This window comes from Carassius carassius, chromosome 8, assembly GCF_963082965.1.
Source record: "Carassius carassius chromosome 8, fCarCar2.1, whole genome shotgun sequence".
Lineage (NCBI taxonomy): Eukaryota > Metazoa > Chordata > Actinopteri > Cypriniformes > Cyprinidae > Carassius > Carassius carassius.
In genome coordinates this window covers 11,836,303-11,850,977 of record NC_081762.1, presented here as the reverse complement: position 1 = coordinate 11,850,977, position 14,675 = coordinate 11,836,303, and the positions used below count along the sequence as shown (strand labels likewise).

The following is a 14,675-nucleotide window of genomic DNA, read 5'->3' as shown; positions in this document are numbered from 1 at the left end:
AAACAATTATTGCTTTTTGCTATTCTGTTTAGTGGATCTGTTGGTACAGAAATCACACACTTAACCTTTCCATTATTTTGTGTGCCCAGCCCTTTATTCTGGGCTGAATGAGTCTCTGAGTGCTCATGACTTTTATTTACACTATTAATTACCGTATTGATTAGGCTGCTGTTATATGAGGGAGAGAAAGACTGTGTGATCATGATAATTACAGTATTGATTCTACAGTCACTCTTATGAGCAGATGCCACCAGTCTATTATTGTGTGTGTGTGTGTGTGTGTGTGTGTGTGAGAGAGAGAGAGAGAGAGAGAGAGAGAGAGAGAGAGAAAGAAAAATGTCTATAATGACTGTAAATTACTGAAGACAACGAATTGAAAGGAGGAAATCATGATATGGATTGCATTACTCTTCTATGTGCATTTTGCATGCTGCTTTGTTTTGGTAATGTGCCTGTGTGTAGGTGTGTGTATCTGTACCCTAGTGTATGTGCTACATACGTGAAAAAGCAATGCTGTGTGTGTGTGTGTGTATCCTGTCTTGCAGCGGATGTATCGTGACTGCAGCTGTTCCCCACTGCTCATGGCCACACGTGGACCCCGTTGCATAAGCCTTTAGAGCCTTTAATAAATCAACGCTTCTTGCACACATCTAAATTATTCCATACACACACACTCACTTATGCTTGAGTGTTTGCGTTACAATTTCATTATCATCTGCATTTATGATGAGACAAGAGACTCTTTTTCAAAAGCCTAGATCTCAAAATTAAAATTTAACAAATGCATGTATGAGAGAGCAATCAGGTCCTCAGGAATGCTGAGTAGCATCAGTTATGAACCGTTTTTTGTTATAACTTTTCATACCTATACTTGGTTCCCACAATTAATTCAGATGAATTAAAATTCTTTTGGTGGCATTTATTGGAAGTGACAGTTAGTTCAATAAAAGATATCACAAGCAAACGTGTAATAAAATATGATATGATATGATGTGCTTTGATGTGATATGATATGATATGATATGATGTAATATAATTTAAGAATATTTTAAGAATTGTTTAATATAATACAATAATTGTATTTACTAATTATTATTATTATTATTAAATTTTGTGTTTTATTGTATTTTATTTGTTTATTAGCCTATTAGATTTGTTTGTTAGATCTTGTTGTATTAATATTTATTATTCATTTTAGTAAGTTATGTAGTGAGTAGTATTCATTGAAATTGAAGTCTTTGTTTTTAAATGGAAGTATAAATATATTGAGATTAAATATAGTTAAGACTCATATAAAATGTAATTAAAAGAAACAATTATTATGTCTTAATTATATTTAATCTAAATATATTTATACTTCCATTTAAAAACAAAGACTTATCTGGATCAGTTTCAATGAATATTAATCACTACATAACTTACTGAAATGAATATTAAATACTTATAAAACAAGATCTAATAAACAAATCAAATAGGTTAAGAAACCAGTAAAATAAAAACACACAATTAAATGATAATAATAATTAATACAATTATTTTATTATATTAAAAAATTATTTTATTATATTAAAAAAAATATTATATTATATTATTTGACAGAGGATAAATGTGAATTACTGTAGGTGGGTTGAAGGATTATTGAAGGATGTTTTCAATACACATTTTATTTATTTGCTTTTGAGATGACCAGTTTGCAGAAAGACCATCTTGGCAAAAAATGAGAAACAAACTCCTTGCAACATATTGAGTCCATCATCGCTGTGTGTGTGTGTGAGGGCAGCGGGAGGCACCTGTAGTGCTCTTGCCCTGAGCTGATGATGGGCAGCTTAAAGCCCTGGTGACATTTAAATGGCTTCCTGCTGCTGACAGATTCTTGTCTGAAAAACAGCATTAGAGATGCAGGACTCCAGCCTCGACCCATTCCTCCCAGAGTCAACAGAACAGTCCCACTCTTAAGGACAGCAGCAATTAACGCATCTGATCTCTCTCCTCTTCCCCTCCCCTCTTTTATCACTCTCTCTCTATCTGTTAGATAAGAGGCTCTCATTCATTCTGCCCACATGATTCACCATAAATCAGTTGCAGCTTCTGGGGGAAGTAGTTGTGAATGCCTTTGCAGCAAGCCATTCAGTTCTACAGCCGTTTTAAGGTTCATGAACTTACCATGAAATCAAAAGCTTTTTATAAGCCATCACAAAACCCATTTTTTATAATGTCTGCACTGAATGGAAATGGAGGAATTCTTTGTATTTAAATTCAAGCGAAGCAGACAGTTCTACATTATGATAGTAGTCAAAATATTTGTGTGAATTATTATTTATTTTAAACGCATTTAAAATTAAATTAACTTTTTTTTTTTTTTACAAAGTTTTGCTAGTTTTAATATATATTAATCTCAAACACATATGTTAATTTTGTATTTTACCTTGTTTTGTGCTTTTAGTCATGTGGGTTAATGATAACAGTAATAATGGAAAAATACATGCATTACTACTAGTAGTAGTAGTATTAAAGGAATAGTTCACCCCAAAATTGAAAATTCTGTCATTCATTACCCTCATGCCATTCCAAACCCATAAGACTTTCGTAATAGAATGTAAATGTAAATAAGAAAACTAAATTGAAATTTTCAAACAAGCCCCAAATCAAATAAATAACACAAAGTAAATCTCTCCATATAAACAAAATAAGGCTTTGTCTGTGCTCTTTAAATGTAAAATTAAAGGCAACCACAATGTTACAAATAGAATGTTACAAGTTGTGGAGTAATTCGGGTTTATGTTTATTCAATAATAATAAAACTACACAGTATAACCATATAAGGTTCACATTAGGTAATGTGAAAATAAGCTGGGCAGTCTCAAATCTGACCCTACGGCTCTCAATTAGAGTGCGCTGCAGTTCCCCTTTTCACCACAGATTTACAGTGCAAAATTGTGGCACAATGTTGAGCCCGGGAGGTCTCAGGCACCATCTGCCCTGCTTGGTATCATATATACATGCCTGCTAATGCCATGCGCTGGATTTTAATATATGCTGCTTACTTTACGACATAAAATAGTATCGAAAATCTGACAAATATTCATTTCAGAATGCTGAACACATTTACAATTTATTATTGTTATATAGAGGTCTATGGTTTGGATGAATATTTTGGTCATATATAAAAACCGCGCCTGATCTAAACTTTTCTAAAGACAGTAACGTTAAGTTCCTCTTAGACATGCATTCATGTAAACTCCTACCCCTAAATGAATGGCGATTTGTTTTTCATCTCAGCCGATTTGAATCATCACATATTTTAATACATTTTCAATCGGCTCACAGTTAATGGTTACATCCCTACATTTTTCAGATCGTCATATCGTCAGCCCATGAGATCGATGATGCACGATATTATCGTGCATGGGTGGGGCAAGAGAGAGCAGAACTATTTAGTGTTTTAAACCACGCAGGTGCGCGAGAGAGAGCCTGTGTAATCACCAATAATCAAAAAAATATACTTTCAAACATACTGATAAACTAATTTTAAATATAAAAATAATGTATTTAAAACAGCTGGTTCATATATAGTCTGATGCAACTGTCATATCTTGGTCCTGTGACAAATCTGCTGCATCTGCCCACAGAAGTTATCAGTCTAAATGTTCTGCTAAATCAGTCAACGGTGAAAATCAATAGTAGATTTCATTTAAAGTCCAACAGTTTAATACTAATATTGGACATAATCAAAAATGCTAAATATAAAAGTATTCAAAACGGGTAAGTTCATATATTTGGAGTAAAGTTGAATTGAACTGATGCATCAGTCATACAGCATTCCAGACCGCGTGCCTCATGACAAGACCGACGCACCGCCACAGAAACAAGAATGAGATGCATTCTAACATAACTGTGGCAGTAAACTCCGTTAGTGAGGGCTCGTTATAATATTGCACATATATAGGCCGTTCAGATTACTTGTTAAAGTGCAATGAAATTCCTTATATCTGCAGACGATGTACGTCTGTTTGTGGATGGAGACTTTGAAACGGCCAAAACTATGTACTTTGCATGCATCACATTATAGTGCAGAGTGCATGAAAATAATGACAAGGCGGCAGAGCGAACTTATCCATAGTGGTTCTCACATAGTCCTTTACGTCATCACCACACAGTTTATAAATTAAGTGATCAGTCTTTAAGATAAAGACTACGTGAGGACCACTATGGATGATAAGTTCACTCTGCCGCCTTGTTATTATTCTGTCTTTACTTTATTTGTAACGCCAAGAAAGAGTTAATCTGTCATGTATGAGAAGAGCGTGTTGTCGTGTAGCAGCCATTAAATGTGTGGGACACCAACTCCTCGATTTCTATCTCTTTCATTTCATGGATTTAATAAGTTATCCGAGTCAAAGCGGACAACTTCAGCAACCACAGGCTCTAAGTGTGTGTGTGTGTGTGTGTGTGTGTGTGTGTGTGTGTGTGTGTGTGAAATGCGGTGATGAAGTGAAATAGCTTGGCAGTTTGATAGCCAAATTATAATAAACAGCCTAATAAAAATAATAGTTATTATTATTAAAATCTAATACATTAATAGGAAAATGACCCTAATATCGTCTTAATTATCGACAGAGAAATCTGCTTATGTTGATATCTCTGACTATCGTCGATACACGATACAATCGCCTATCGGCACAACCCTAGTCCAACCGTAAATTTATGAATCTACGAGAATCATTTTTGTGTGCAAAGAAAACAAAAATAATGACTTTATTTAACAATTTCTTCTATTCTCTGTCGTGTAATTTGTGTTCTAAAGATGAAAGGTCTTACAGTTTTGGAACAACATGAGGTTGAGGGATTAATAATAGAATTAGCATTTTTGGGTGAGCTATACTTTTAACTGCAACAACAACATTAAAACCTCTTTTTTAAAATGTCGCCATGTGATTACAAAATGAAACCACTTTGCATTTTAATTTTAATTCTGATGCCACAGATTCAGTCAAATTACATGCCGCCACATTTTCATGAAGCAGCGTTTCCTCTCCCTGTATTTGTATAAATTGAGTTTTTGCTAGTGCATGAGAGCTGTGTTCATCTTTGCCAATGCCCTCCATGATCTCTCTTTGACTGTCTTCCATGGCCTGTGTTCATTTCCTCTCAAGTGATTTTAAGCCTCAAGCTCTGTTAAGCTTTACCCAGTTGTAGCTAATTGGGTTAAATTATTAAAAAGAATTACAGTTCATTGAGGGGTAATTATCATCATGTTAATTAGAGTATGTTCAGATGACATATATTTAATGCTTTGATGATGATTTTTTTTTTTTTTTTTGGTGTTGGTACTGAACACTTCAGTACATTTTGTTTTAATAAAGCATTGCAAACTTCATTTATTTATTTTTACACACAGGCCCCCCCTCTCCTCCTCGAGATCTGGTCTACACCCTCAAACAGTCCACGCTCATTCTGGAGTGGGCCGCTCCGAATGACTCAGGCGGCCGAGGGGATCTCACCTACAGCATAGGCTGCCGGCGATGCGTCGGCCCCCCACGGGCCCCGCAGGTGCAGTGTGAACCCTGCGGAGCCAGTGTGGGCTTCGTACCACAGCAGAGCGGTCTGACGGAGCGCACAGTCACTGTAGTCAGCCTGCTGCCCAACTCCAACTACTCCTTCAGCGTGGAGGCCCGGAACGGCGTCTCGGAGTTACTCCCCAACAAAAGGTTCTACACACAGGTCAACATCTCCACCAGCCTTCCAGGTACATTCTTCATAAAATATTTAAACTTGTGTTTACTTAGTAAAAGGGGTGTAACGGTACATAAACATGATGGTTCGGTACGTACCTCGGTTGTGACATCACATTTCAGAATAGTTTCAGTAAAGCAGGGGGGAAAAAACAAACAAAAAGTTTTTTTTTTTTTAAATAAACAGTGGTTTACTGAACAAATTGCTTTTTATTATTCTTTGAATAAATTCAATTATAATTAAACATTTCTATAAGGAATCTAGCTCACCTTATGATCTGTTTTTAAATGAACTTCTAAATGATAAAATTTCTGTTTGTTGTTGAAATCTATTCATTTACACAGTGACTGTCATAACTTGTTTCATAACAAATTAACCCTCTGGAGTCTAAGGGTATTTTTGGGGCCTGGAGAAGTTTTGTCATGCCTTGACATTTGTGCTTTTTTCAGTTTCTTATAAATATCTAAATGGGTAAAGACTAATCTCACTGTAATCAGCACAAACTGGGCTGTAATAATATGTGAAATGCATGTATGTACATGATTGTGTTTTTGAGAAAAAAAATATTATGCGTGGTTAGTGAAAAACTAAAAATGTTAAAACGCTTGAATAAGGCAATAAAACACATAAAGAACAATGGTTCCCGGGATTTTTGAGAACTGGAGCTTGTAGCCTAGAATTTTTCTTTCTAAATGATGTGAAAATCATCTTGTTTACTCACTCACAGAAAACAATATATTGATTTAAATTTTCTAAGACACTTTTTGTTGGTAAACATAAACATACATTAAATAATTAAGACATCACTAACAGGTAAAGTAAAATATAATGAGTACATGGTCTAATATTTCACAAAATGCTCTTCTCTAGATTTCATTTCTCTAGTGATCCAAAGAGCTTTGACTTTGACTTGCCTGAGGTAAATTAAATGCTACATGACATTTTGTTTTGATGTCATTCATTCATGTTTATTTCACGTTAAAACTAGTAGAAATGAGGAAGTAACCATATCTAAAAATGGAAGTTTCCAATGACGTTAAATCAATGCTGTATTTGTTCGGTACAGATTTCGGTAAAGAATTTTCGGTATAAATACGTGTACCGTTGCACCCCTACCTAGTATCATTGCCTGTATTTCCAAATTAAGTGCCTCAGTGATTCAAAGTTCACTTTTTTATGAGGATAAAGCCTGTTTAGCAAGATACAGTTCTGTAAAACACAAGATAGTGCTGTCTTCTCTTTATTTCATCTGATGTCATATGATCCCACATTGCCACTTTTGCATTAATCAGTGTAATGTGGATGGTGAATGCTGGTTTGCATGTTTTTTTGTCTTTGAGTGGTTGTCTTGCTCCTGATGTTGGTAGAGACCGTGTTTGAGGACACCGTCCTCTCTCAGTAATACTGCAGCAGATGTTTTCACTCATCTCCATTTGATTAGAGTGAAATAGTCCCTTTTTTTAGCTAAATGAGGTTGTGACAAAGCAGCTTATTCATCTTAGTGCTTCTCAGTTTCATTGCATCCTCGTGTCATTGATGTCTTTCCATACCATGTGGGATTAAACAACGTTCCTGTCCTCTTTAATGAGATCGGCAGCAGTGGTCAGTGCTTTTTTTTTAATATATTTGTTTTTTTTTATTATTATTATTTTGAGTTAGTGGATATATAATGGTGCACATGAGTATTATAAAAAACTAAAAAACAAATTTACATGTTTTTTTACCATTAGTTGAGACGGTCGTTTTATTGATGCTTAGTGCTGAACAACAGAAACTACAAAAATTACAAATCCGCGGCTAACAGTTTTTAAAAAAAAATTTTTTTAAGTTGAAGAGTAAATGTTCTGCACATAATTGGAGATTATAGTCATTTCTTTAAGGTGAAATTGCCTCTTTTTTTGCTGTTTTGTACCACAATAAAGAAATAAAATAGGTGTCGGAATGCAGTGTTATTCTCAAAGACCCCTTTAAAATAGTCAGAGAATTCAATACAAAGCTAGGGTTATGGGTAAGATAAAGGCCAGTAAGTACGATATTATGAGCATAACAGAAATTACTGATGCATAATAATGTTTTTTTTTTACTTTTTAGACTTTTTGTGATCAATTGATTTAAAAATATTTGTGCTATTTGATTTTTTTTTTTTTTTTTATGGGCTCATAACATAAATTAGTAATGTTAAACATAATCATACCTGCATTATGTAAGACTATTGTCCATTTTTAGAGTCATACTATTTCAAAAACATGGTTCTACAGCTAGAATGCACCTTGTTTTGTGTGCTTGTACAGGTATGTGTGTGTATCTGTAAATAAGTTTTGCTTATATTGTGGGGCCTACAGTAAATGTCATCATAAGAATAGTAGAAGCTCACATTACCGCCAGCCAACAGCCTTCATGAGGTAAAAGACTTATTAATATAGAAAATAAGGTCTTAATGCAGAAAGGCTCATGAGAGGGTTTGTTTAGGAGCTAGAAAATACCTTTAGCACAATGTAATATCAGCATAACTGATAATAATGGAATGGAAAGTGCCCACCAAACACAGATGTGCGTGTTTGCATGTCGACCCATGAGCGCAAACTCCATTTTTAGTGCTGACCAATTACAATATAAAGTTGTATAAGAGCAGCATCTGGAGTCAAGCAGGGCTTAGTGAACAGCTGGTGCATGTTTGTGTGAGAGGTGGGTTCTAAAGAGTTGTGCCTGCACAAAAAGGCACACAAACATTGTATGCAATATTATGTAAATGCCCGGTTACACTTCAGACCCTCACCTGTGTCGTCAAATGCCTCTACAGAACAATGTGCACTGATATTAACTCCCTTTACACAATACCCAGATTAACACAGACCCACTGAGCCACACACACACATACTGTACAGAGTCACACAGACTCGCACTCACATTACCGCTTGCTCAGATCCTTCAATGATCCCAGAGTGCCCGAACACAAAGGCTGAAATAAGCAGTGCAGGAGCCGCATGTTTATTAATGGAGGAGATCTCTTTCATCAAGACTCATACAAACTCAGATTTTGCTTTCCATTAAGAGTAAATTGCAGAGCGTTTATTTGGCACTCAACTCCTGCGCCTTTCATTATTTGATACTCTTCCCAACACAATTGCTTTTTCTCAGCCAAAAATGACTCTTTCTTTGTCTCTCACACCTATTCAGTAGTCTATTTTCTCTTTCTTTCTTTCTTTCTTTCTTTCTTTCTCTCCCTTTCCCCTTCAGGCAGAATTTACTTTTTTCCACACTTGCCAAAGCAAGTGAATTGAGAACATTTGCCAGTCATGAAGCTGTTTATATAGATTTTTTTTTTCAGAATATATTACGATAAATGTGTTTTGTTTTTTCATGCTCTTTTAATGTATAGAAAATTTGAAAAAAGAAATAAATCCTAAAACAATATATGTATTTGAAAAGAAATGTTTACTGTCACTTTTGGATCATTTATTTTGTCCTTTCTGAATAAATAATAGAATCTTTAATAGAAAAATTATAGAAAATAATAGAATATTTCTTTAAATATATAATAGAATCATTTATTATGTAATAATTAATTGTTTAATTATTTAATTATTATATTTATAATTTATAGTTTTTTATATTTATTTTCATTTGCGATGACACTGGCAAATATTTTGTTTTCTTCTCACCAAAGCCAGATTTTAAATTGCATTTGGCACTTGGTGGGTGTTAAATTTTGACCTGGTTCTCAGGTATAAATCACATTCACAATCAAGTTGTGTGGGTAGCCATAACACAAGTCTTTAATTTTTATGCGTGTTGCATATTCTAACTTAATTTTGCTCTCTTCTCCTGTTCCGTTCTCGATAAACACACCATTATTCTCTCCCTCGCACAGCACAGGCTCAAGGTTAAATGGAGCTCTCAGAGGAAGTGCTATTACTTTATTGTGATGTACAGTCTCAGAGGCAGCTGTGTGTTTGAGCTCAGTGATTAGAGTCAGTGCGATTGCAAGCCAACACAAAGAAGTTTAACTGACTAGAGGCTGAGATCAGTGCCACGCTTGTGTCGAATGTGAATGTTCTGTGTTTATTGGCCCTTTGTTGAACTCTGTGCAAATTAAATACAGTAAGCATTCTAAACATTTTGAGAGCAGTTTGCAGTGACCAAACCAGTGTCAAAATCAGTTGAGAATCACTTATATCTACAGCTAACCACTGAATTACCCCCAAGCCACACCCCCCCCCCCCCCCCACACACACACACAAAAAAAATACAATAAATAATAAACAAATAATATGCTTATTTACTATATAAACAACTTTTGCCCTCCATTTTTTATAGCAAGAACGCTGGAAAAACTTTTCTAGTAAAAACATTTTTCACTCAAATAATTGCAAGTAAATCTATTACAAAGAAATGGCAAGTAACACATTAAATTAAAGGCAAAATTTTGAAGCATACAAATGTAAAACGTATTCTAATAATATGTCATGTTTACAACTTTCACAAATAATTTTTAGAGTGCATAATTTGAATGGTTCAGTTACATAAAATGACTAATACTGTGGTATAAGATTTTGGTCACGCTGCCCATCTGTATGTTGAGCTGCTGATTTCGATTTTAGAAAGACCTTAGTAAGTGTTACATTTTGGAGTATGTAGAATGTAATAGGCTTAAATTAAGCAGCTTCCCTCCTCACTATGCGAGCAATAATCTGAATTTAGCAAAATATATCAGTCAGAAATGACACGCAACCATAAACAACCCCGCAAAGTTTCACAATTGTGTGAAAACTTTGTGTCTAATCAGCTGTGGAGGTCCCTGGAGATCCAGGCAGGAGGACTTCCTCTCCCCCACGGGACCTCCTTCCCTGCGGACTCTCAAGAAAAGAAGCCATGCAACCTCTCCTTTCAAGCCGAACCTCCCAATAGGGCCTGCAGTGGGCCGATAAAGTCCGGCTCAAAGCCTCCTTCTCAAATACAGGGAAATCTGTTTGGTCAGGGTGCACTTCTCATCGACCTGTGGTCTTAAACCCTACACTGGCTAAGAGCCAACGCTGCCGGCCATGAACCATGCGCTGTAAATCTCCACAGACCTTCTCCGCAGCGTGGAGACACCACTGAGCCCTTATCCTGAGAGGAAGTTTAATATTTCCCATTGGGAGAGTGAGAGGAGGGATTGGCTAAAAGCTTTAGTTTAGGGTGGGGGTAAGAGTGTGCCCTTAAAGTCACTATTGCAGTATTCATAAAGGTCACTGGCTCTTTTGTGACATATTGTCTCAGAACACAGCAAGGGCATCAGTCCCATTATGTTCTCTGCTTGCGTGGAGCCCGTCACGGTTAACTGAGGTAATATTGTAGCAGTACACTAGAGCGTGTTGACATGTGCACAGATACATGAAGAGAGACCATGGAGATTGCACAAACACTGGCTTATATGAGCTAAGCCCTGAAGGTACAAGCAATAAAATTTCCAACAATCTTCACAGTACTAGTGATAGTATTGATAGACAGACTGATAGATAGACCGATATATTGGACAGGGCGGTTAATCGCTCGAGATTCAGCCATTCTGAGACTGAGATTATCGGATTAACAGAAGCGTGTCGGTTGCACTTTCTGCTGAAAGTCTTGTCAATTGATAACATGCATTTTCCAACAATGAGTAAATTCTGAGTAATTCACTGTTACTGTTCTTGAAAGGGCCATATAGGTATGACTAAAATTTTATGTCACTGAAAAAAACATTTTGTTCTTAATTACCCTAATTATTTGTATATTAAATAAGCATGTTCTAATGATTATCTTTGGATAATCCAGTGTATAAAATAGTACATAAAAGTACTCTTTAAATTACTGACACTGTAATAATTCACTGTAATAGTTTATTTATCTCAATAATTGCCTCATACACCATTTAATACTGTTGATCTGAAAATTTGATCTGAATTATTTTTTCTCTTTATATTCATTTTATTTATTCCTTTTGCTCATAAATATATTTATTTATATTTATATTCTAAATAAATATATTTAAAAAATAAAAGTGACAGTACCATCCTGGCCTTGGACACGTGAGTTAACGTCTGACTGTGTGCATTTCCAAGCTGCCTCTTGCTACAAATTCAATTTAACTAGACATCTGTGGAGGCATTTTTTATTTTTTTTCATGTTAAATCAGTGTGAATTTATGAACTGAAAGAAATCTGACGGCATTCCAGCCCCTATGATTTGTAAAGGCTTTTTGTCACCATGGATGAGTCACTTATTTGTTTGGCATATTTCCTGTGGTAGATAGATAACTCCATCGGCTACATGAATGTGTAAGTGCTTCATTCAGATCTTTAGAATCACCCATGACACATAGTAATTTTTAAAAGTGCCCCACACAACATTTAATACTGTGGATCTGAAAATTCGAGGGTTTAAATCAGAATGTTGAGCCAGCTGTGAATAAGAACCAAACAAAGAGCGGGCAGATTTGGGTCACATCATTTCTCAGATCGGAGTTTGGACAGCTCTGCTTTTGATAGATTGCAGCTCTTTTACACCAGAACAAACCTTCCATGGTTGCTCAACAAAGCTGCAATGTTTTCACGATTGTTTCAGGGAGTTTATGCGCCTTATGTGCGTGTGTGTGTCAGAGGGAGACAGGCAGAGGGGAGGGTTCAGTGTGGAGGGATTGACATTTCAATATCTTCAGAGGATTTGGTTTGGCTGCTTTAGATGGCCGAGGCCTGTGGAGCTCTCTGGGGTCTGGCACCTCTGTGCGCCTCATCAGAGGAAGGGTGGGGTGAGAGGGATAAGAGGATGACATAGGGTGAAGGACAGCAGGATACATGGCCCAAAGAGGACAGAGAGAGAGAGAGAGAGAGAGAGAGAGAAAGAGAAGTGTGTTTGTATGTCAGCCTTACTTTCTTCAGTGGAACACCTCAGAAGATATTTTCGAGTTTTTTTTTTTTTGGCCAAACAGTGAAAGTCAGTTTAAATTACTTTAAATGCATTGACAAAAACTGTTAATTATCTTATTTAGTGTTTCACAGAAGAAAAAAAATAATACTGGTTTACTGCATTACTGCACCCTCTGTCTCTCTCCCTAACAAGGGAGCTGCTCTCTCAGTCTGCACTAATGGGGCAAAATGAGAGAGCACAAGGCTCCAGCAGCTCTAAAAGAGATTGAGTCATTACCCTCCATTCAGTGCCACACTCATCCAATTTGGCCCCCTTTGTCACAGAGTGCAAAGGACTTTAATTGGTTGCAATGCAACGTCTTTTCCTCACCCTCTGCGAGGGCTCGTTTTTAACATTTGAGGTCTTTGTGGTAATCACGGATGTTTTTGCAAGCTTGTTATGTGGCATGCAAGAAGTTGAATGGTGGATTGAGCACACACACATACGTGGCTAGACATCCTTAGATCATCAGAGTGTTGCAAAGAACTCTAAAAGAGTGACGAGCAGCTAAAATGAATCAGGCTCTCAAGACAGAGGGAGGTGAATGAATGCATGAAAGGAGACGAAAACTGACTCTAAATGCCCCTCTTCCTTCTAAAAGTCTCACCCTTGTAAATGTTGAGATCTTTATTGTTGGAACTGGGGAATATATTTGCAATATACTGTACAGTAGTCATGATTTTAATGATGATATAAAATTAGGAAACATTGTGGTTTAATGCAGTCTTTATTTAGCCATTAAGTTTAAAGAGCATGTCATTAGATTAGGTTTGCCATACTTCTTGGTCTGCGACTCATGAATATAAGACAGCTCTGAAGTAACGTCTTAAACTTGAGTAGCAAAAAGCTTCAGAGTTGTTCAGTCAACTCATTTCAGATATAAAACTTGGATTCAGTGATTTGTTTGTCAGCGCACAAATGGTTCATGGAAGCCCCTGTATAGCATTTGTCCACAATTGTTAAAAATATTTGGGTCAGTATATTAAAGGGTTAGTTCATCCAGATAGCAAATTTATGTAATTAATAACTTACCCTCATGTTGTTTTAAACCCGTAAGACCTCCGTTTATCTCTGGAACACAGTTTAAGATATTTTAGATTTAGTCCGAGAGCTCTCAGTCCCTCCATTGAAGCTGTGTGTACGGTATACTGTCCATGTCCAGAAAGGTAAGAAAAACATCTTCAAAGTAGTCCATGTGACATCAGAGGGTCGGTTAGAATTTTTTGAAGCATCGAAAATACATTTTGGTCCAAAAATAGCAAAAACGACGACTTTATTCAGCATTGTCTTCTCTTCCGTGTCTGTTGTGTGAGAGAGTTCAAAACAAAGCAGCTGGATATCCGGTTTGCGAACGAATCATTCAGTTCAACAAATCAGACTGAATCGTTTTAAACGGTTCGCATCTCTAATACGCATTAATCCACAAATGACTTAAGCTGTTAACTTTTTTTTAATGTGGCTGACATTCCCTCTGAGTTCAAACAAACCAATATCCCAGAGTAATTCATTTACTCAAACAGTACACTGACTGAACTGCTGTGAAGAGAGAGATGAAGGTGAACACAGAGCCGAGCCTGATAGCGAACAAAAGACTAACTCGTTCACGAGTCAAGAACCGGTTGCATCGGTTTTCGGATCACCAGTAGTTCTTTCGGACAGATCGATTCAATAAACCGTTTGAAGAAAAAGGTTCACCGGTTCTTTTGCGCTCAACGTATAATGGCGTCATTTGTGATGATTGCCCTTGATTCAAGCCTTCGGTTTACCCACGCTCATAACACTAGCACAGAATCAGTTCAGAATCAATCACCAAAAGAATCAGTTCAGTTCAGACGCTCTGTGTGTCGGTCTGCTTCACGCTGAATCACACATGCGCAGTATCATCAGCTCCTCGGTTCCAGAATCGGACGCGTCTGACAGAAACGGTTCTTGACTCGTGAACGAGTTAGTCTTTTGTTCGCTATCAGGCTCGGCTCGGTGTTCATCTTCAGTTCTCTCTTCACAGCAGTTCAGTC

The 14,675-nt window shown here is 36.5% G+C and overlaps 1 protein-coding gene across 3 annotated transcripts in view; it reads left to right on the top strand.

Moving 5' to 3' along the window:
* The window catches only part of LOC132145288 (ephrin type-A receptor 7-like), a 144,150-nt gene that overhangs the window by 89,871 nt on the left and 39,604 nt on the right, over positions 1 to 14,675 (top strand). For all 3 annotated transcript variants that reach the window (XR_009434454.1, XM_059556180.1, XM_059556179.1), the window contains exon 5: positions 5,399 to 5,746. Coding sequence is in view for 2 of the 3 variants with exons in the window: in XM_059556180.1 (XP_059412163.1) it covers positions 5,399 to 5,746 (348 nt within the window). In the remaining variant the exon portion in view is untranslated. The remainder of the gene's footprint in view (positions 1 to 5,398; positions 5,747 to 14,675) is intronic.